At 41.4% G+C, this 24,422-nt stretch overlaps 1 protein-coding gene across 1 annotated transcript in view; it reads left to right on the forward strand.

Moving 5' to 3' along the window:
• Positions 1-24,422, forward strand: part of tanc2b (tetratricopeptide repeat, ankyrin repeat and coiled-coil containing 2b) — a 114,760-nt gene that overhangs the window by 45,573 nt on the left and 44,765 nt on the right. Inside the window, 3 exon segments of the mRNA XM_061706596.1 lie at positions 1,236-1,307; positions 5,281-5,484; positions 22,541-22,645. Of these exon segments, the coding sequence (XP_061562580.1) occupies positions 1,236-1,307; positions 5,281-5,484; positions 22,541-22,645 (381 nt within the window).

Below are 24,422 nucleotides of genomic sequence, written 5' to 3' on the forward strand. Positions count from 1 at the left end.
GTTCATACAGTGTAATACAGCTTAGAGTCGAAATTTGGATTTGTTGCACAGGTGGCATCCTATCTCAGTTCCACACTGGAATTCACTGTGCTCCTGAGAGCGACCCATTCTTTGACAAATGTTTGTAAAAACAGTCTGCATTGCTAGGTGCTTGAGTTTATGCACCTGTTGCCATGGAAAGAGATTGGAACACCTGATTCTGATTATTTGGATTGGCGAACGAATACTTTTGGCAGTATAACTGTGATGCTGCTGCTGTGTAATGCTCCAGATCTGTATGTTCGAACACATCTCAGTTTGTTTGTTTGTCCTGCATTATTCTGAATGTATTAATTAACTGGTAAAATATTTATTTCAAAAAAATTACAATTTAAAAAATGGCAGTAATTATTAAAAGAAACAATTTTACAGTCGTCTTTCGGTGACTCTTCATTAGGGGCAGTAAGTATTGCGTATTGTATTGTGTTTTGTACATTGTTTTTTTTTCTTCTGATGATGATGGGGAGTCCGTTTATGGCTTGTGGAAAATAATTTCTCTGCATGGACAATATAGTCGCAATGTGCCACCAAATCCAGCAGATGGCACTTTATTTTGCAAAGTAATGCTGATAGATTTGTTTTTTTTGGGAGTAATTTATTTGGTGTGTGTATCTGTCAACATATGTCAGTTTTGTGTCCATTACCCTATGCAGCTTGAGACCTATGAACTCTGCTCAGCAAAATGCGACCGCAAAAGCAATTTTTGTTGCTTGCTACGATTTAATTTGGGATGATTGTGCTTCATCATAACAAACAATCCTGGGATGAGACCAGCTACACTCCCGCCCGCCTCTTTCAAGCTCCGTCCACTGTGGTTAATTCCGGGTGCGTGCTCCCTCGGGCGTCATTGATCCTCGTATAGTCAACTGTACGTGGATCCGAGCTGGGAGTTGTCCACTGTTTCTCTGGTGTTATCAGTATCAGGCTTTAGATGATGGCGAGCAGGAGGAAGAGCAGAAAACGGAGCTTGGCAGCATGCTCCACCTTCGCCACTGTCAAGGGCCACTTGGGCCCCGGCAGGAAGGGCGTGGAGGGCCTGTGCGTGAGCAGCCTGCTGGGGGTTCTGAGGTCCCACTTGTGGATGGTCGGGGACGGGCGTGCGACCCGGCTGCTGCTGGGCCCCCACGTCGTTCCTGCGTCACGCCACCATCACCGTGCTCATTCCCTCTCCTATTCTTTGTGCTCGTCCTTCACAGATGGCGGGAGCGAGGAGCTGGCAGACCCCCGCTCGCCCGGTCTAGACCCTCACCTGAGCCACTTTGGCCAAGGTAAGCACACCTTTTGAGAGCCATGAATAAAATACGATTAAAGTATAAAGTATATTTATACAGAAGTGAATGTGAACCACAGCAACAAGCAACAGCATTGTATGTATGTAATTTTAAAAAAGAAATTAACTAAAAAAAAAAAAAACGGTTAGCTCCCTAATCTTTACTTTTATAATAGGTGATGATATTACACGTGAAGTGAACTTTAACAATAGGGCTCAGACTTGCCCTCTCAATCCCCGTTCGCTATTCATGTTGACAGTAACGAATGACTGCAGAATTAGAATTGGATCGTTACTCCTTGCATTATTCTGAAATAAAGATGTCTTTGTCTAACAAATGAAAAATCCGATTTTTGAAAACTCTAATGAACCGGAAAGATGCACATTTTGGCTGCCACTTCTCCCTTCAGAAAAGTTTTTCTTTTTAGTTTAAAACGTCTTAGTTTAACCAGGATCCGTTGCCAAAAATAAAACCTGCGTTGGTTTTACACCCGTCTCGGTGCCATTAAATGCATAAATCCACACTGGCTGGGACCATCTGCCTCCTTTCTAGCCAACTAGCTAGTTAGCCGACTACGTCTCATCAATCATCTGTCACGCTGTGTTGAATCTTGCACAACTTTCTCCCATTCAATCTGCCGCGGTTGCCGTCTGCCATGAACATCTGTGCAGCTCCTCGGGCACGGCTATCAAACGCCTCCTTCTGCGGAGGTCATCGTCTTGGTGGATGGCTACGGCTATTGGCATCTATGATCCATGATCAACTGCAGTACTGTAAAACTGCGCACACTGGCAGAAACTATGCGCAGTAAGTGAAAATGGCGTCGGCCATGAAGACAGGCTAAAAATCTAAATATTTTGTATTCATTTTTCTAAGTAAATGCAGTGTGGCAGCAGGTGCCACTCTTGTAAGACTAAAGTAGTATGATATTCTAAGGTTTGTTCTGTCTTAAAGTTCTGATTTGATGATAGCTTTTCCATGCACATTCGATTCCCAATTTGAAGTCATCACCCATTCGTGAACAACTCTAATGAACAGTCAATAACAGTCGTCAGCAGAGTTGCACGTAGCCAAAGTAGATGTGCATTTTTAGATTAAGTTGAAGATAGTTACCTGAGGAAATCCTGACCTAATGCTCCTTTGAAGTGAAAGTACTATAGATGTTTATCATCAAAAACTATAGTCAGCAGCGTTGAATACAGCAAAAATGTGTCAATAAAGTTGACTTTATAGCCAAAATCTTTATGCCAGTTGAAGATGACGAAGTTACGTGACAAAATTGATATTCTTCGAATTTGCCTTTGGAGTGCTGCAGATGTTAAATCTGTTTGTAGTAAACCGTGGCAAAAAAGTAGCCAAAATCTTAACGCCTACAGAAGTGGTCGTACTGCAGATGTTTATCAGCAGTAAGAGTAGTTAACAGTGTTATGTGTTTAAAAAAAATACTAGTGAAGATGATGATGAGAATTTGCCTTTGAAGTAGGTGAACTGGAGAGTTTTATCAGCAGCCGGGAGGAAATGTTTTCCGTAATTACCTCACCCCCCACCCTCCTCCCAATGTTTTTTTCTTTCCGTCCTTGTGCGTGTTGGAACATGTCGACCAGTGTGGGCGTTTGTGTTTGTTTGGAGTCACGCAGCAGCCTAAACGTGTCATTATCACATCACATTGCAGACTAAAATATATGTATTTTTTAAAATTATTTTTCAAAATTATTTCTTCTCCTATTAGCAGTCATCATAACGATCACATTAGCAGTGGTGTGATAAAGTCTTAGGCTCTTATTAGATGCTATAATGATGGTATATAACGATGGGTGCCTTTATCTTGATTCTCACCAAAATGGAATGGGTTTTTCATTCACACATGTTCCGCGAAGCTACATAAAAGGTTTATGTTCCCTATTATGGCAAAACAACATAGCTATAACTATGCGTTTTTAATATATATATATATATATATATGTGTGTGTGTGTGTGTGTGTGTGTGTGTGTGTGTGTGTGTGTGTGTGTGTATATGTGTGTGTGCGCACACACACACACACACACTAGACTGGTCTGCCTGCAGTCCAGACCTGTTTTCCATTGAAGATGTGTGGCGCATTATGAAGCGTAAAATACGACAATGAAGACCCCGGACTGTTGAACAGCTGAAGCTGTACATCAAGCAAGAATGGGAAAGAATTCCACCTACAAAGCTTCAGCAATTAGTGTCCTCAGTTCCCAAACGTTTATTGAATGTTGTTAAAAGAAAAGGGGATGTAACACAGTGGTAAGCATGACCCTGTCCCAGCTTTTTGGAACGTGTTGCAGTCATACAATTCTAAGTTAATGATTCTTTGCTAAAAACAATCAAGTTTATCAGTTTGAACATTAAATATCTTGTCTTTGTTGTGTAGTCAATTAAATATAGGTCGGACATGATTTGCAAATCATTGTATTCTGTTTTTATTTGTTTAACACAACGTCCCAACTTCATTGGAATTGGGGTTATGTATTACTGTGCACTTCTATCCCCCTCCATCCAATGTTTGTTCATTTACGCTACCTCCAAAACAGTATTATTGCTGCAGCAATATATACTCACAATAACCAAACTGTCCATTGAGAAATTGTCTTTTCAATAATTTAACAGTATTTACTCTATTGTCATTTTAAAAATTTGATAACATTCGAAATTGGATACAGCCTACAAGCTGATTTATTTGCTTGAGTCGAAAAATTCAAGTCATAAACGCAGGAGCGCTCTTAAAGGCATAAGAATCCTTAGTTTCTTTTCCATGGCTGAGTGATATTGTAGAATGATTTATTTTTCTGAGCAGCCTCTGTAATATATCATTTCAAACGTGGACATTTAATTTGAAGAGAGGGAAGTATGTCAGATTTATTTTTGCATTTGTATGGAGTAGACCTATTTCATCATTGGGACTACTGGAATGTATTGGCAGAAGTTGTAATGGGGAGTTGCAATCGTTATTCTCTCTCTATGTGATGGTCTCTCACCCACGATTTTCGACTTGAGATAAACACTCACAAGTATACCAATAAAGAGTGCTGCTGTTACAATATGCTTCAATAATTTGACGGATCATCTCTTCGAGGGGGAGCGGTGGTGGCGGCGGGCCGGCCAGTGGGGCTTCCCGGTGGCGGCCGAAAAACTACATTTTAAGCACAATTATTTTATACCGGGACAAGACGATATTGAGGCGCTTTTAATTTCAGGATATCATGGTATCGTGAATATTGTTATGTCCCGAGTGTGTGTGTGTGTGTGTGTGTGTGTGTGTGTGTGTGTGTGTGTGTGTGTGTATATGTATATATATATATATATATATATATATATATTCCAGTTGTATAAAAGTGTGTGTGTGTTCAGTGCGAGGTGAGGCAAGGTCGTGTGCACGTGCGTCCCGCCATCCTGCCCTCTCTTCTGGGTCAGTCGTGTTCACGTATTCGATATGGACGCGCGGCGGTTCCACGAAACATGCAGCTTCAAGGCTGAGGTGCTGCCAGAGTGCCGACTAGAACTCTCCACATCCATCGTTTTATTCACAGTTAAACACAAAATCTGTCATTTTGGTAACACAAGGAAATGTATCGAAATATCGGATTAACCAAGGACCAATAATTAACTTTTGGAATGTCCAAAGACTTTCATTATTATCTCCACCAAGGAGGTTACCTTTTGCTTGGTGTTGGCTTGTTATTTATTTTTTTTTTTAATTAGGATTATGATGACAAACCATTAAAAACTACTTTTTTATTTAAAATTTTTAAATTATTATTATTATTTTTTTTTACATTTTGGTGAATGTCTGGGTAAAAGTGCTTGACATTCTGGAGGAACAAAGTGTGACTTTTCATCAAATGTCTCCACTTATTTTTGGCTTCAAATCAACTTTTTTTTCTCGTAATATGAATGAGGGGGGGAAAAGTGTTGATTCATTCTTATTGTGGCTCTCCTGTCCCGCAGGTGGAAGCTTAGACGGCGACTGCGTCTTCGAGGTGGACTACTACGCTGCCTTGCCGCCGCCGCCACCACCACCACCGCTCTCCATGGCCGAGGGCGTCCAGCACATTCGCATCATGGAGGGCGTGTCGCGCTCGCTGCCCTCGTCGCCGCTGCTCGGCCACCAGGGCCTCGGCGCCCGGCTGCAGGCCGTCAAGAAGCTCACAGGTGAGATGGTGGAAAATGACTTGGCACTTTTTTGTTATTTTAAATGAGGAAGCAGTGGGGGATGCTGTGTGCTTGCTGTCAGATTGGACATGGTTTTGAATGTGGGATTTCATAGTCTGCCACTAGGGTGCACCAGATCATGGAAGCTTTGACGCCACACATGCTGGATGCTGATTTCCCCCTTGAGCCAAACGCCGTTATTTAACCCTCCTGTTATCTGCGGGTCGAATCGACCGTAAAAATCTTTTGTTTTTTTAAATGTACACAGTTTCGTCCCCACTTTCTAAAAATGTTGATTAGTGCAAAAATTTTAACTTATTCTCCTGGCCTCACTTTCGTTCTTTTCTTATTTTTAAATATACTACCCAAGAAACTACTTCAGCCCCCTTTTAAAACTTTTTTTTAACCCCACCTGTCTTCGTTTGTGTCAAATTGGCCAATGAAAATCCATTTATAATTTTGAAATTTACAAACATTAATTTTTTTTTCATTTAACCCTCCTCTCAATCAGATTGACACGTTAAAAAACATATTTAAACCCCTTTCTATCCTTTTTTCATACCTGTTATTTTGACCCTCCTGCTATATTGCGGGTCCAATTAAGCTTTAAAATTGTAGATTTTTGCGTACGGAAATGTTTAAGTAACATGTACAAAATTTTGAGGATAAAACTTGAGAAAATGCCCCCTTTCCTTAGCTCTCTTATTATACTGTGGGTCTCATAGACACCTGAATATCACAATTTTTTTTTTAAATGTACAAAGTTTTTTATCCCCCTTTTGTCTTTGTTCCCGTTATATTGTAGGTCAAACCCACCCATAAAATTTTTAAATTATGCACCAATTCTTTTCACCCATATTTTCCTTACTTAGTTTGAACTCCGTTATATGATGAGTAAAACTGACCTGTAAAAAAAAAAAAAAAAATGTATATATATATTTTTTTCAATTTTAGTTAATTTACCGGTAACCCTCCTGTCCACATCAATGCATTTATTTTCTATGCCGCTTATCCTCGCTTTCTGGTCAAAAAAAAAATCAAGATTTGTTTTCGATGCACAACAATCTTAGGATAAAACTGCTTCTGTCTGCCAAATTTCTGTTGTTTTCTTTTGATTGTACTATTGCGGGTCAAGTTGACCCGTGAAGGTCTAGATGAAAAGAAAAATTGAATGTACAAAATTTGGTATGATCCAATCTTTTAGTTCCTGTTATATTGTGGGTTAAATTGACCCTTGAAATTGTTTTTTTTTTAAATTATGTGGAAACGCTTTATTCCCCCCTTATTTAGTTTAGTTAGGCTTCATATATATATATATATATATATATATATATATATATATATATTTTTTTTTTGTAATATATGTTGTGAATTGGATTTTTGATTTCAAAGATTTTTGAAGTTGCCTTTTGGTGACGTTGATGGTGATTAAACATCAAAGCAGCAGGTCACATTGATCAGGGTAAATAGGTTCATTTTCTTCCCTATCATAGATTAGGAATTAAGATGGGGAGATCTGGCCTGTTTTTCGGTTGCACGTCTCCTGGCAGATGAAGCCTAATTTTGGGACTCTTTGATCAGAGCGAGGAGTTTGGATGTGCCTCTGTTGTTGTGTTGTGTAATTAAAGAGGTGCGTCATCGCCTTCTTTCATGACGGGTAACAGCAGAGTTTCAGTGCTTTGTATTTTTGGCTGTGCCGAGTTTGTCACCTTTTGATGTGTCATCTTAATTGTGTCTTAGTTTGTGTTGGCAACAAACAGGGAGTGCTTTCTCTTTTTTTTTTGGGTTGCTTTTTTGGGTTGGGGGTTTAGCAATGTTTTAGCAAACTTCCAACAGATATCTGTAGAATTGATCAAAGGTGTGTGGTGTGCATGATGCAATCTGTTTGACGAAGGTACTTGGGCACCTTTCACCTATAGGAAGTGAAGAAAATGTGGTGTTCACTTGAGCTTCATTTGCCTTTGTTCCTCATCTACACAGCAAACACATTTCATTCTGTCACTCCGGGCTGTGTCACCCTTTAATTAATTCAACTCAGTGCCACGTCCCGCACAGCGTGACGGTGCCAAACGCTTGCGTGCGTGTGTGCGCTGACGTCAAAGACCGCAATTCACCCATCACCCCCTCTCTGTTATTTCGTTAAGGTTGTGGATGCTTAAAGAAGTGCTTTTTGGATTACTGTGACTTTATTGCAAGTAGGGTTGGGAATCGAGAACCGATTCCGTTTCTCCCGGAATCATTCAAATTTCGGTTCCCAGTTTCGGTGCCTACAGTCCGCCCACCCCGAAGAAGAAGTGGCGAAAACCAACAAAGAAACAGCGAAAACCAACGAGGAAGAGCGTGCACGAAGACGTGCTTGTGTCTAATGGCCGCGGCGGCGAACAAAAGTGTATCTTAACTTTGTTAAAATGAATGACCAGTCACCTCAGTGCAACACTTGGAATAAGATTATATTGTGCAAAGGAGGGTGGCTCGGTGAACGACTGGTTAGCACGTCTGCCTCACAGTTCCAAGGACCGGGGTTCAATCCCCGGCCCCGCCTGTGTGGCGTTTGCATGTTCTCCCCGTGCCTGCGTGGGTTTTTTATCCGGGTACTCCGGTTTCCTCCCACATCCCAAAAACATGCGGGGTAGCTTTTTGAAGACTCTAAAATTGCCCGTAGGTGTGAATGTGAGTGTGAATAGTTGTTTGTTTATATGTGCCCTGCGATTGGCTGGCGACCAGTTCAGGGTGCACCCCGCCTCTCGCCCGGATAGGCTCCAGCACGCCCGCGATCCTAGTGAGGATAAGCGGAACGGAAGATGAATGAATGAATGTGCAAAGGAGGCTTTCACGATGTGTAGCGTCTGACGCGCTCCAAGCCTCAGCACACACCGTGCGGAGCTTCAGTGAAGTCAACTCTCAGTCAATTGGGTGAGTGCAACAATAAAATACATCTCTGTCAACATTGAGACAGCAAACAAAGTAAACAGTTGGTTGCACTTTTGCACTGATGGTTTTTAGCGTTTATTTTTGTCTTCAAACCAACGAGATTCACATAAACGTCTCTCGGTATCACAAACACTAAGCGTGTGCCTCATCAGTGGGTAGGGAAAGGAATCAGTGTTTTATAGCATTTGGTTCCATCCGTTAAAAAAAAGTAAAATAAATAATAATAAAAAAAAATTAAAAAATCACCAGTGCCGTGTGAAGTTACTTTTCGTGCCACAACGTTGTGTTCCGGTGTGTACCTTTCAAAATAAAAGGCTACAAGCTTAAAACAGGAAGTCAAGTTCGAAACTTACACATATAAACCATTTGACGTGACGAAACAGTACCAAATAACTATTTTAACAATGCTATATTTCACTTTTACCTGAAACAGGTAAAACAATTGACCTAATATTAATGAATATTAGGTCAATTGGGTTCATTCCACACACATTGCCTTTTAGTTCATATTGATATTGATACTGGATATAAAGAACCCCGAGTCAAATGTTCATTTTAGTCTATGCAGCAGACTGCTAAGAAAATGGATGTTCACAATTTGGACACCCTTTATTTAAACCATGCAAACGTTTTTGACCCAGCCCCCTAAAAGAATCGGAACCGGAATCGAAATAAGGAACCGGAATCGCTCAAATTCAAACAATGACCAACCAAGTACAAGTTAGACTGTTTGAACTCTAGGGAAGAATAGTGGAAATTTTCTGTTGCAAAAAGGTTGATTTAAGGCTCAGGTGCTGCCCGAGTGCCGACTAGATCTGTTAATACTGTGGTTGAAAATGCATGTCTACAATATTTTTTTGTAATTGCACCAAAATACGTTTTCATTGTATGTAATCTGAATGTATTCGGCACTTATGCAGCACCTCATTCTTGAATCAACCTGGATCTGTTTTAAATGAGTTGATATATTAACCCCACAAAATGTTTTTCCCCCACCGTCTTTTAAAAAATAATAATAATAATAATAATGATAAAAAAAATTATTAAAAAGAACAAAAAATTTGGGCAAACCTGCCATTCATCCACACTAACAACATTTCTAATTCTTGAATCAACCTGGATTTAGTTTAAATAAGATGATATTTTTCCTCACCTTAGTTTTTTTTCAATTTATTTCCAAAAACACTGAAAAACTACAAAAATTGGAAGAGCACACTTTTCATCCGCAGTAGCGCTGATTCTAGTCGGCACTCAGGCAGCACCTCAGCCTTGAATCAACCTGGATTTGTTTTAAATTACATATTGTTGAAAAGCCACGTAATTGATAACATTGTAAGAATGATCAGTAGTCAGAAAGAAACCTTCATTTGTATATAATTGTAACGTAATACTTTAATTTCTTTTACAGTAGAATTTAATCTATGTATGATGTGCAGACAGGGCCACAGCTTGGATGTATCACCGGATGGGTTCCAGATCTAATCAGATTGGAACTGAACCTACAAAATGCAGCCTCTAAAGCCCTGTAACTGATTCTAGTGTTGTGCTTTCTGTGGCTCCCACTTTGTGACATCATATGTTCTCACTGACTTTCACAGATCCCCCACATTGGCTATTTTTAGTCTGCAACAATGCCTCATTATAAGAGCGGGGCTGTAATCACTGATGTTTCGTTGGTTCTGGCGCAAACTCCTCACTGTATTGATGGATCGTCTTAATTTATTGATGAACCGGCAATAGAAATGATTCAAGGGGAATCATTTCAACGTTCTCAGTGGAGCTTTCCTGGAGAATTTCTCAAAAGGGCAATACACTAGCCGCTCTGATCGATGCAAAATTTGGTGGGCTTGTTTATCGTGATAGGACACAAGAAAATGTGTCAAGGACCTGTTCCCTAAAATGAACAGCAAGGCGTCCATTTTCGAGGACCCAGACATACCCTGAAATGAAGAAGTCAGCTATTTGGTTCAAAAGAGACGATTTTGTCCAATGCCCAAATTGTCGTCCTAGAAAATAAATAAATAAATGAATTGCTAAATAAATAAATTGCTATCTCCACCAACTTCATTCGAGCAACATGAACCTTTGTGGGTTTGTCAAGTCAAAACGAGATGCATCAAAAATTCTAAAGGACTTGTGCCCTAAAATTAACAGAAAGTCTTCTATTTGGAATAAAAGTGATGATTTTGTGAAGGCCACAAGTTGCAGCCTTTTAAAAAAAAAAAAAAAAAAAAAAAAAAAAAAAGTTTACAACCCAACACCAACTTCAGCGATCAATTCAAAATTTGGTGGGCTTGTCGGTCACAATGAGATGCATTAAAAAATGAAAGGATCTGTGATTAAAATGAACACAAAGTCGTTTATTTCGGATGAAAATGACAATTTTGTCCATTCCTCAAGTTGGAGTCTTCCCACCAACTTCATTGATCATCTCGAAATTTGGTGGTCTTGTCCATCACGGCAGGAAGCGTGAAAACGGGTAAAAGGTAATCAGCCATTTTGGTTAAAAGCTGCATTTTTTTTTTTTTGTCCAGTCCCGAGGCTCGTTTACTTTAACTGACTCCTTCAAGCCCAAATCAGAATCGGGGATAGTAGACAGATAAACAGGCCATGATGAATTGTAAAGGATTTTAGCCCACGCCGTACGAACTGGGCTGAGCCTTTGATGATTCGCCATGCGACAGTAAATCCAAACAACGTGGCACCGAAAGGTCAGAGCTTATCATCCAGTATTCCAAGATTATTTCCCTCGCCAATGGCTCTTTTATGAGAAGCGATTTTGTGGATTATTCCAAATTTGTCACGCACACAGCCTGCTGGTGACTATAGCGTCAGCCGCCCCTGGCGAGCTTCACGCTGCATGTCGTTGACAACGACAACACGCACTTGGCGTCGTGTCACACCGCAGGGTTAAACTACAAATGCGTCTATTATTATGTGTGCGCTCATAGCTGTACTGTGCGTTAAGGAGACTGACCGACATTCACAAACTCATATGACATTTATGAGCCTCACCGTTCAGTGTAAAAACTCTCTCTGTAGAAAGAAGTGTGACTGACGAGGATGATTATAATAGAAAAAAAACTACTGCTTTTGACACTAAATGACCGTAAAAGATGGCTGCACTTTCAAGGGTAAAACAAGGACATGCAGGAGCTGACGGGGAGTCGCTCGCTGTGACTTTTCCTTAAAAACCCAACAAAATCATCCCCTTCAGCGTGTCCGTCAAAACTGTGCGCCTTTTAATAAGAACGCTCTACTCCCCTGCTAGTTGTTTTTTTTTTTTTTGATTATGCCATTTTTTTTCTAGCTCTCCATTCCTACCCTGTTTCCTCCCCCTCCTTTTCTGCTCGCTGGTTGCCATGACAACAGCAGCACTGCGCCATTCATCCATCGGCAGGACCCGGGCTCGTGTTCCTGCTCCGTACTGAACGACACTAAAGGCGCCAGATGCGGCGGACAGAGGTGCTCGCTTTCTTCAGGCTGCCGCATCGCTCCTTATTTTCCCGGGAGGGTGAAGGTTACTTGGTAGGCTGGGGTGTCACCTCTGTGGTACCCTCCCACCAGCAGCACCATCAACGCCCCCCACCACCTCACGGAGACGCAACCGCCTTCTTTCTCTCACTCCTCCCCTCGCCGCCGTATCGCTTGCTCGAGTGCAGCATTGGCGTCCAAAACCTGAGGAGATCCCACTCCCGCCCCACCCTTCCCTGAGATAGGGGGACCCTCTCGTTTGACTTTTCTCTCCCACTCCGGAAGGACCTCCAACTCGCCCAGCCTCCGGGAATGCGGGATCGTTCCTGTTGAGAATGGTGAGCAACCGCCGCGCCCTCGTACCCTGTTCGCACGTTGTCAGGGTCGCCGGCGCAAGTCATGTGACGCTGGGCTGACGGGAAGTGATTTGATGCACTTGCCGGTGGGGCGCTAATGACGCTAACGTAGGCTGCGGAGGAGCTGTGAATCAAGCGGTGTGATCAAGTGTTTTTTTTTTTTTTGGTGTATTCATGCATCAGCGTGGGTGAGCATTCAATTGTCTTTGAGTGTGTGTGTGTCTAAGCACAAACTGTGGGTGGCTAATGATGCACTTTTCCAAGCATAGCATCAGACTATGTACCATATGTGTGCATAAATACCTTAAAGTTGTCAGATGGGAGGGAGGTGGAAGAGTTTTTGGGGGGTGTGGATGCCCACTTTCTCCGGCTCTGTTGTTGCAGGCTGCTCCCCTCCCTACCCTCTCCCCAGGGGGGCCCGAGGAGCTGCTGTTGAGCGAATGGAACACAACGTTACAATAACAGCAGCCAAACGTCATCTGCCTCTGCCGGTTGGCATCGACTCCTGATTGGCTGATGACGACCAGTTCTGGAAGGCGTTTGTGTCCCAAATTGTCAAATAGAGTTGCATTTGCATAGGCGCCTATGGCTGTGTCCGCTCAGGTAATTTTTGTCTCCAATATTATAATTCATATCTCCAATTGTGTATGAAAATCAAGAAGGATGGCATTTAACAGCGGTCAAGAGCAAGCGAAAGCCAAAACAGACCTCTTAGCCAATCTGAAACTTGAAGAAAGCCATAATCAGGAATAATTGAGGGGAGCTGTGTTCCATACCACTGTGAAGTTGTAATTTTAAACTTCTCACTAAGAATAGTTGGGATTAGCCATTTTTTAGTATCTGATCGCTGTCTACTAAACAACAACTGTCTCACTTTGTCCAAAAATATATCCACATGCACTAACTGCATGTAAAAGTCATCAGGAAAACCTTTCCAAGCCGTCAAGTGCAAGCCAAATCCAAAAAAGACATCTCAATCAATGAGAAAGTTAAGTAAGACATCTCCAGAAAAGGTACAGCAACATTAATCAGGGCTAAATCGAGGGTAGCTACATTCCAGGCAGCTATAAAGTTGTGCATCGTTGTGCTTAAAGTGCACTGGAATTCCAGTCTGCGTCAGAACTAGGAGACTAGGACTAGGAGTGACAGGGTTAAGGATTTGTTAGCATCTCTTTTCCTAACTTTATTTCAAAATGTCTCCACAAGAACAAATTGTGTGTAAAAAATCTACAGGAAATCACATTTAAATTATATTATGCTTTATTCCAGACAACTGAGAAGTTGTGATCTCTGACTTCAGAATGGGAAACGTGTATTGGAACTCCGCTTAGTGTCAGAAGTCGGACTTGCAGTGTTGGGCCTAGCAATCTGTTAGCTTCTGGTTGCTTCCAACTGAGGTGTAACAATCGCTTGTAAAAGTCACCAGGAAAGCATATTTAAGAGCTGTTGAGTGCATACCAAAGTCAAATCGGACATCTTCGCCAATGAGAAACGCGGAGTCAGTCATTCCTGGAAAAAGGCAGAGTAACCATAACCATAAAGGATCGACTAGTAGGGAACTCTACACTAGTAGGAGTGTAGAAGTAGCTACACTAGGGGTAGACTGACAAGCTGCATTCCAGATGGAATACAATCATACCTAAAAGTCACCAGGAAAACGTATTTAAGAGCTGTTGAGTGCAAGCCAAAGTCAAATCAGATGTCTTAGCCATTCACAAACGTTAAGAAAGCCATTGCCAGGAATAGGCACAATAACAAAAATCGCAAACAAAAAAAAGACAATAGGAAAACACTTTTAGAGCCATCAAGTGCAAGCCAACACAAAACTGATCCCAAAGCCAACCAGGAGCATGAGGAAAGTCATTTCCAGAAAAGGCACAGTAACAATAATTATGTATTTCTTTTGAAGTTCATGCTTGAAAATCGTCAACCTGGGTGGAGTTTTCCGGAAAGACTGTCTTCAGTCACTGAAAATGCAGTCTGCACATGGCTCAATAGCAAAAATACACCTTTTTCAGACCTCTGTCTCATGCTGTTATCTAAGTTTCATATTGTACTATTTTTCACCGGTGCTCTTCAGTAGTACCCCTGTGACTTTGAATCGCCCCTCTATCTTCTCTATCCATCCAAATAAAGTTAATACTCGTTACCTTGGTGTTTAGCAGCCCCTGCAGTGAGCTATTAATAACCCTGAGAGAGGTTTGCTTACAAAACAGAGGAGTATGTTACGTGCTCCACCAAGAGCTGAGCTGGGTGTACGTGTATGTGTGTGCGCTCGTCCAAGCGTGTCCGAGGCTTTCAGGCCTCCACAATGACACCGGCACCACCATTAGCATGCAGTGCGGCTCTTGTCTGCCGCTGCCACATTTGCTCTGGCTTTTCAGCGGCTGCATCCATCCGGTTGGCGGCTCAACCTTCGCCCCGCTAACCCGCCGCGGCTCTGGGGCATTTGCTTCTTAATCGGCCCTGCTTTTGCTCACTTGTCTTCTTGAGTTCTTTTCCAGTGACAAGAAGGGCGTGGTCCTCAGGTTTCATCAGCCCCGAAGGGGGATAAACTTGGCCTGGACGGCGCCAACTTTTATGCCAGCTGGGGGTCATGACAGCCTCGCTATTATTAGGTGTTCGTATCATGTGCAGTCCTTGAGAAGTACGCGTCTGTCACTTCCTGAAAAATCACTGAATCGGTGAATCAATAGACACGGTCACCATGTCATACGTTTAACCAACATGCTGTTTTGTTTTTGTGGGAATTTAGTAAGAAATGGAATATAATTTTACATATCTAGATGGAACAAAACTTCTATATTTGGACCAGAAAAACAATGTTTTCTACTTTGTTACTTGCTATTTCAACTTACCATGTAGTTATGTACAACGCCAATTCCAATGAAGTTGGGACATTGTGTTAAACAAATAAAAACAGAATACAATGATTTGCAAATCATGTTCAACCTATATTTAATTGAATACACTACAAAGACAAGATAGTTAATGTTCAAACTGATAAACTTGATTGTTTTTAGCAAATAATCATGAACTTAGAATTGTATGACTGCAACACGTTCCAAAAAGCTGGGACAGGGTCATGCTTACCACGGTGTTACATCACCTTTTCTTTTAACATTCAATAAACGTTTGGGAACTGAGGACACTAATTGTTGAAGTTTTGTAGGTGGAATTCTTTCCCATTCTTGCTTGATGTACAGCTTCAGCTATTCAACAGTCTGGGGTCTCCGTTGTCATATTTTACGCTTCTGGACTGCCTGCAGGCCAGTCTAGTACCCGCACTCTTACTACGAAGCCGCGCTGATATAACACGTGCAGAATGTGGTTTGGCATTGTCTTGCTGAAATAAGCAGGGGCGTCCATAAAAAAGACGTTGCTTGGATGGCAGCATATGTTTCTCCAAAACCTGTATGTACCTTTTAGCATTAATGGTGCCTTCACAAATGTGTAAATTACCCATGCCATTGGCACTAACACAGCCCCATACCATCACAGATGCTGGCTTTTGAACTTTGCGTCCACAACAGTCTGGATGGTTCTTTTCCTCTTTGGCCCCGAGGACACGACGTCCACAATTTCCAAAAACAATTTGAAATGTGGACTTGGACCAAAGAACACTTTTCCACTTTGCAGCAGTCCATCTGAGATGAGCTCGGGCCCAGAGAAGCCGGTGGCATTTCTGGGTGTTGTTGATAAATGGCTTTTGCTTTGCATAGTAGAATTTCAAGTTGCACTTGCGGATGTAGCGCCGAACTGTATTACTGACATTGGTTTTCTGAAGTGTTCCTGAGCCCATGTGGTGATATCCTTTTCACATTGATGTTGTTTTTTGATGCAGTGCCGCCTGAGGAATCGAAGGTCACGGGCGAATATATAATGTTGGTTTTCGGCCTTGCCGCTTACATGCAGTGAATTCTCCAGATTCTCTGAACATTTTGATGATGATATGGACCGTAGATGATGAAATCCCTAAATTCCTTGCAATTGTACATTGAGGAACATTGTCCTTAAACAGTTTAGTGTTACTATTTTCTCATGCACTAGTTGACAAAGAGGTGAACCTCGCCCCATCTTTGCTTGTGGTTGACTGAGCAATTCAGGGAAGCTCCTTTTATAACCAATCATGGCACCCACCTGTTCACAATTAGCTTGTTCACCTGTGGGATGTTCCAAACAGGTGTTTGAAGAGCATTCCTCAACTGTCTGTCTTTTTTGCCACCTGTCCCAGCTTTTTTGAAACGTGTTGCAGCCATAAATTTCTACGTTAATGACTAAATGCTAAAAACAATAAAGTTTGTCAGTTTGAACATTAAACGAGCTTGTCTTTATAGTGTATTCAATTAAATATAGGTTGAACATGATTTGCATCATTGTATTCTGTTTTTATTAATGTTTAACACAGCGTCCCAACTTCATTGGAATTGGGGTTGTAGTTTTTGCATGAAATTGTACGAACTTCTTGTTAGTTTTGATATATACCATGACATAGTTGGCCCATAGTGTTCTGTCAAGTGATGGTCAGGCAAGATAGGTCTGTTATTTTTAACAGCCAAACGAAATCCTTCAACAACATATTCACATTCCTCGCTTTGTTCATTTGCCGATGGAGCGTTGGTCTCATTAGATGCCACGCTGGCCTCGTAATAATCAAACTTTTGTTTATAATGAGCCTTCTTAGCAAATATGCGCCGCCCTTCTGTCTTCTTAAAATTCTGCCTGAGCTTCACCTTGCTCGGATAATCCTCCCAAGGCGGTGATGATTGATACACACACACACATACAGGTAGGCGCGCACACACACACCCACGCACACACAGGACTAATACAAACATGGCGAACGGCAGTCTGACTAATGGACTTTCACTTGCTGCCGCAACATCTGCTCTGCATTGTTGTTATGTGCCATCTGAGCCCCACTGTCAGTGCAACATGCTGTCTTATGAATACATGTTTGTACTTATATACTTGTACATACAGTATTTACGTCTTACCTTACGCACAGTAACTACAGTGTGTACATACGTTTGTATTTCTGTCGTTAAGTCAAAAATTATGTCATACCACAAGGCTATAGACTTCTCCAAGAGCTAATGGGAGTCAGCCAACCTAGAGTCCAATCAATGTGACAAGATGGGAGGTATTGTTTAAAGCTGCCCTGCCCTAGAATAACACACACCACATCAGAAACAATCACAATGTTTTTGTTTTTTTATTATAGAGATTAGGTAGGAATTGTAAAAACTATTGACCTGTGTTTAATGAATCTATATAATATAAGATTGAATTCAACTTCTAAAATAAATAAAATTTTCTACCGTATTCTAATTTATTGGGATACATCTGTATATCCTTAAACACAGTACATACATACATAAAAGGCTATGCCGTTTAGAAGATAGTCGCATCGTTATGCGAAAGATTGTGTCCACTTTTGTGACTTTGATTGCTGTGAAAAGCATTCTTTGGGTATAAATCTCTGTCTCTGTCATGGCCATGCCTTCCACTTCCTGTCTTGTGCAGTAACGGCTATGCCGCAACGCCTGAGGAAACGAGATGATTTTCATTGGGCCAAATTGAATTAATGAGCGTGTCACTTCTCCTTCTAAAATATGAGCCCATTGGTTATTTATTTGCACGTTTACTATTACAGAGATGACATTTTGGCCCATGTGATAATGACTTCACTCCAGTGAAGCTGGATGCTTGTGGAACCCATTGTTGTTTGCTGTTGGCGTGCCGACCTGGGCGGCCTGCTAGCTTGGCATAAAGCTCTGCTGACAGCTGGCCCAATGTATATCCTTGTCTGTCTGTGTGTGTGTGTGTGTGTGTGTGTGCGTGCGTGTGTATGTGTGTCTTGGCGGGGGTTGAGCGGCGGTGCAGACTGTATCCTGTTGCGATGGTAACCTTTTCCCTCCGCCACGTGCTCACGGCTCACTTCATTCGCAATGATTGTTTTCCACACCGTTGCTTATACTTCACATTTTGTCATTTGATGCATCGCAAAAATGTGTTTCATCAGGTGCTACATATTGCAAATCGGTGTTTTTTTTCTTCCAGTGAATAGCTGGGACCAGGTTCCACAGCAATTATGTGAATATGTTAATAGGTGAATTTGTGAACAGTGACTCAAGAGTATGTCTTACGATAGGAAATAAGTGGAAACAGCACAAAATAACACGGAAGCGAAAACATTGCTGGTGCCCCAAAAATATATACGCAACATAAATATTACGTTGTGTTTTCAGTATAATGCGGGTGCTTGAACAGAGCAGATTTAAATGCCTGCGTGAACAATCTGCTTCCATGTGTGCGGGTTTGATTGAACTACGTGAACAGTTAACCCTTCAACATGGAGCTCATTGTAAAGTTGAAAAAATTAACAGTAAACACGCTATTGGTGAGTTAAGAGAGCGGCAGGAGCTCGTCTGTAAATTGAATTTCCCTTCAGGGATTATAATGAGTGTAATAAATTTTAAAAAATGAAATTAAAATTCAGCAGAAGCTAAGAATAGACGAGAAATTGATACTCCTGGGATTGAGAAAATCTATTTTGTTTAAGCTGCAAGGGTTAAAACTATATACATATATATATATATATATATATATATATATATATATATATATATATATATATATATATATATTTATTTATTTTTTTTACAGTACTTTGCAGTATTAGTGTCTCTGAAAATTGTAATGCAACTCTTGAGTTGCTTTCAATTTCGAGTATGACATTTAACTTAAATACATTGATGGCCTTTAATAAGACAACAATGCCAAAACAACACAATACAAACAATAATAATCTATACAGACCTATTTTCTTTTGATCTTTTGTACTAACACACTAAAAACAAATGATACTGCCTGCTTTTAATGGTTTTATAAATTTAAATCAATGACCTTTTTTTTTTTTTAAACACCAAATATTCTTAAAACAATTTTAAAATGAACAAAAAAAAAAATCCTTTATGAGGTAGATGAGTAATGATCGACATCGGTTTCATCCAATGGCTATTCAGCGGTAGTTGAGAAGCCAGCATATGTACAGGTTGTACGGAACTTTATTAGAAACCCAAGTCATGGCGAGAGAAGTAATACGTGCCGATGGAATTAAGGGAATGCATCGCAACTCCCATTGTAACGTGTATTAAGTGTTCCCCCGCTATATCGGAGTTAATCGTTTTTGCCCCAGCCATATTGCAGATTTTTTGGGGAAGGGTAAAACATTTTAAAAACGTGTTTAAATGATCTCGATAACATCGCTTTTCACCTAGTCTCCTGTGATAAACGGGTTAACAATAAGTTACCAAGTTTAGTAGTAATGTAGTCTCATTCACCATGTGCAGCACGTGTATTTACTTACCCATAATGTGGGTGTAGTTATTCATAAGCTCATTAGAGGAGTGGATTTAGACCACTGCTATCCGTCAACACTGTCAGCCATCCTCGGCTTGGCGAGCTCTCACAACACAACGCTACCGCAGCCGCCAGATTTAAGTCGCCGGGAGCCGACACCGCGGAGAGGATTTACTCCGGGGGATAGATAGTCGCACCTCCAACCCTTTCACACAGGTGAAAATCCACGGCAGGAACAAACAAAACCGCTAATCTCCTGTTTACGCCGCACGCTGATGGTGCGCTTGGTCGATGGCGAAGGTGGATGTGCGATATGAGTCGCCGCTGGCTCTTCGCCGTGCCTGCAAGAGAGGAGCTTATCGGGATAAGTCCAAATCGAAGTGGATTGAGGCAAAGCTGTTTTGCAACCGCTTCCTGGTCATGTGCCACGACAGCCACTATGCACCAAAAACATCAAAGCAGTCATCGTTTTCTGGCTCTGAAACACCAGTTTCACCGGTCGTCAATCATGACCGCACAAAAAGGCCTAAAAAAAACAACTCACGCATGAAATGGATAAAGGAAGTCAGTCATTTTGGTTTGAAGCAACCATTTTGAGCAAACTCAAGTGCTCGTACTTTGAACATCCGTCCATTTCCTGTAGCGTTTGTCGTGTGGGGTCACGGTTGAGCTGACTTTAGGTGCCAGCCAATCAAAGGGCACATTGAGACAAAAAAAACATTCAGCCTCAAATGTACACCTTTAAAATCTTCACTGTACTGATTGAACATGCGTGTTTTGGAATGTGGGAGGAAGCTAGAGTACCCGGAGGAAACCCACTGGGAGAACATTCAAACTCCACACAGGAAGGCCGGAGCCGACGTTTGAACCGTGAACCTCAAAACTGTGAGGCAGATGTGCTAACCGTGACTGCCGTGTTGCCTTGTCAAGTGTTTTCAGTTCCATTTTTATTGGCACTAACAAGGCTTTAATCATTTATACCTTCTGTGCTTTCTTTTCTATATTTTTATAGCTACCCAAATAAGTCCAAACAAGAAAGTAACCTGCTACTTTAAAAAAAAAAAAAAAAAAAAGAGGTCTTTGTCTACCCATCAATATATTTTATATACAGTGGACTCTCGCATTCTCGGCACCCACAGATTCACCTAACCTCAGATTTATTTAAAAAAAAAAAAAAGGGAAAAAAGAATTTTTTCCCATTTTTAAAAAACATTTTTGGTTTCTCTTCTTTTTGGGGGGGAACCAACTCCGAAAACGCTTATTGGTGGTATATTCCCGCTTATTCACGCATTTGGGGTTTTTAAAAAAACAAAACAAAACTGTAGGTTAGTACTTTCTGACATATTCAGGTTACGTCGCTGACAAAAAAAATCAAGGACCCCATGTATTTTTCAAAAAATAAAATAAAAATTAGATTGAATTTTGGCTCCCAGTCCACCATTTGAGAGTCCATTGATCCATCCATTAGGTATACAGCTTATCCTCATTAGGGTCATGGGTGCCGCGAAGAGAAATGGGCAAAACTGCTCAAAGATAGTTGTGCCAAGCTTATGGCATAATATTAAAAAAGACTTGAGGCTGTAATTTCTGCCAAAGTATTGATCGAAGGCTGTGAATTCCAAATATTTTCTAGAGCGCTTATCCTTACAAGGGTTGCAGATGAGCAGGAGCCTATTTCAGCTGACTTTTGGCAAGCTGTGACCTCGCAGGGGGCCAGCCAATCGTAGGGCACATATAGGCAAACAACCATTCACACCTATGGGCAATTCAGAGTCTTTGATTTATAACATGCTTGTTTTTGAAATATGGGAGGAAGCCAAAATACTCACGCAAGCACAGCCAGAACATGCAAACTCTGGGCAGGATGGCTGGAGCAGTGATTTGAACCCAAACATCAAGGCAGACGTGCTAACCACCCGCCACCATGCCTCTGCAGTTGAAATTCACTAGCGTTTTAGCATGGTTTTCAGTATTCATTCAAGGAAATAGGCAGTTTACCACAGCTTTAAGGTGCCCAGATGCCCTCGTGTCTTTCCCGCTTTCGAAATAAAAAGCCTAACCCATGAATGAGCCCATTGCGAATTGTGCTGTGCTTGTTTGCCGCCCAGTTCGAGCAACTCATCTCATGTCTGTTTCGTCTTTATGCGCTCAGTCAAAGCCAGACATTTGGAGTAAACAAGCTTGTGAACACATTTTGAAGGCAGATGGCAGCGGCGGGCCGACGCATGGTTGCAAAAGTCGCCCTCGCTGTTCAACAATGATGCAGAACTTTAGTTTGCAGCCTCTTCTCGTGGCTGCATGGGACTTTGTTGAAGTTGTTGCGAGAGGTAGGCGACACATTGTGTTCATCCTATACGAAAAGAAACCTGGTCTTCAGTCATATCCCTGAGGAATTCCACTGACGACTGATTTTTACTTTGGATTGATGTTGGAGTGCAGTGGTGTAAAAATCACAAAGTGAGATACACTGAACAATATATAGACTTAGGACACCAACAGAAAGTTGTTCCCTGAGCATCATTCGGGCAATTATTTTTGAGGTCACACGTTGGAGCTGTAGCGCATCCGTTGGCTCTTTGATCAGGTTCTTTCACACCAAACTTATTGAAGCATGCCTATCTGTATGCACCTTGCTTTGTGGGATCATAAAATAAAATACCCCCAAAACTGTTCCCACAAAATTTTCCAACATGTCTTGCTAAGATGAACATTTAAGATACAAAGGGTCTCATTCAACCTCTGATTGATTATTAATAAATGGTGGTGTTAAGGTGATGTTTATTTGTGTGGGTTAGCTTGAGCCGATTTGTACAATTGTTGCTTCATAAGCTTTCTGTCATTCCCTAGTTTCACCCTCCATCTCCCTAATTTATGTGTGTGTGTGTGTCTGTGTGTGTGCACGTTGTCTCTGTGTTTGTCTATGCTACCAGCCCCTCTGCGGAAAGCAAAGTTTGTGGAGAGCCCTCGCGTTCCGCAATCGGAGCTCGGCTCCCCCGACCCTGCTGGGAATTCCCACCTGGACAGATTGTGCCCAGGTAAGTTTATGGCCGTCCTACCCCGCCCATCCCGTTTTTCCGCATGCCGGCTTTGCTGTGTTGTGTGAACGGCAGCGGAGAGGGAAAGCTTAATGCTTCATGGTACGAACATTGTTAAAGAAAGATTCGTCCTCCTAATCCCACGCCGCTCCGCTTCCTGGAGTCAGTTTGGAGTCAACGGTTGGTCTGTAATCCGCACTCCAGTCCGGTATCTGCCAAACGTTTCCGTCTAACCCAATCAAGCCCCCTCCATCCTGCCTGCATCGCTAAAGCAGGTCACTCGAGGATATGCTTAGATGTCTGCGTGGATGTAGACACGTGTGAAGCTCTAAGGTCTTCGCCAGCGCAATTTAGCAACAAAATGGTGGACTTGTCTGTGTGTCAGCCTCTCCTGTGGAGCCTGTGCCCTATGGGAGCTCCAAGTAGGTGATCGAATTTCAGATTACTGTTCCAATTATAATTTTTGTTATTACAGTATATTTTTTACAGTATATTTTTGTGGAGTATATTTGTCGTAATATCATGGGGGTTTTTTTCGAGGAAATTTATTTTTCAGATAGTATTATTTTTTTTCTATTATTTCTTTTAATTATGTTATTTTATTTGTAATATTTTACTCTAATACTTTCTTGAATATTTTTTACATGATTCATCTGATTGTTTATTTTTGTCCAATATTTTCGTCATAAGTGTGTATTTTCTGCCTAATATTTCTGTATTTTTGTCTGTGTTATGCAGAATATTTTGTCTAGTATTTGTATATTTTTTCCTATTTTCTAATATTTCTTTAAAAATTTTTTACATTTGTTTTTTTGCATTATTTCTATTATGTTTCTTTATCAAATATATATTTTTTTTTGCTTAGTATTTTTGTATATTTTAGTAATAGTACAACACTACCTAATCTTTTGACGATTGCCACTGCCATTCGCAAATCCCTGACATATTTATTTTAACAATATTGTGACGATACTGATAAATGTGATAATTTTGCTCACTTTAATTGCGATATCACGCAATTAATCCCTGATGCAGTTGATGTCTTCCAGTACCTTTGTTGTGCATTTATCCCAACCCCAAATTGAGTGGGCTCAGGCAAGTGCGCGTGCGAGTTACTAAAGATGCAACACTTGAAGATAGTCAATCAACAGCGCCGCTGATGCAAGGAGAGCGCTTGATTCCAAATGACATGGCGACTGGGTTGGTAGCAGAACTGCAGCGGCTTTTATTTCTTGGCCGGACAGATGGACATCTTAGCGCTTAACCAGCGTCTCCTGATACAAGTCACGGCAGGGTGTCGACTTAAACACCTGCTGTCATGCCAGCTCGTGTTGCTTGTTTTATTTGTTGACTACCCGCTGGAGATTTGGGCCCCGTCAATGAATCAGCTGTTTTTCAAGCCCCTTTCACAGTGTTTCGGCAAAATCTGCATGGTAAGAGGCATAACAGGAGCCTGTGCCTTTCACACGGAAGCCAGCGAGGCGGAATATGAGTGCGATTGTGTGCTCTTCCATGCAGTGGCAAAGCGAAGCGCAGCCAGATCATATGATGTCAGCGTTCATGTAAAAAAATAGTCAATTTACGGTTTTTACTGAATCAAATTGAGGCAGTTGTAGTAGCATTTTGATTATTTGCACGTGTCTGTGCAGAATAGTTTATTGGTGGCTGTCTCATAAAAGCAGCATCAAGTGAATGCTGCTTAGGGCCACAATGGATCTGGCATTTATTAATCTTGACAGAGTAGGAAAGAAATTGACATTCAAAACACCATAATTTA

Source organism: Phycodurus eques, chromosome 19, assembly GCF_024500275.1.
Source record: "Phycodurus eques isolate BA_2022a chromosome 19, UOR_Pequ_1.1, whole genome shotgun sequence".
Lineage (NCBI taxonomy): Eukaryota > Metazoa > Chordata > Actinopteri > Syngnathiformes > Syngnathidae > Phycodurus > Phycodurus eques.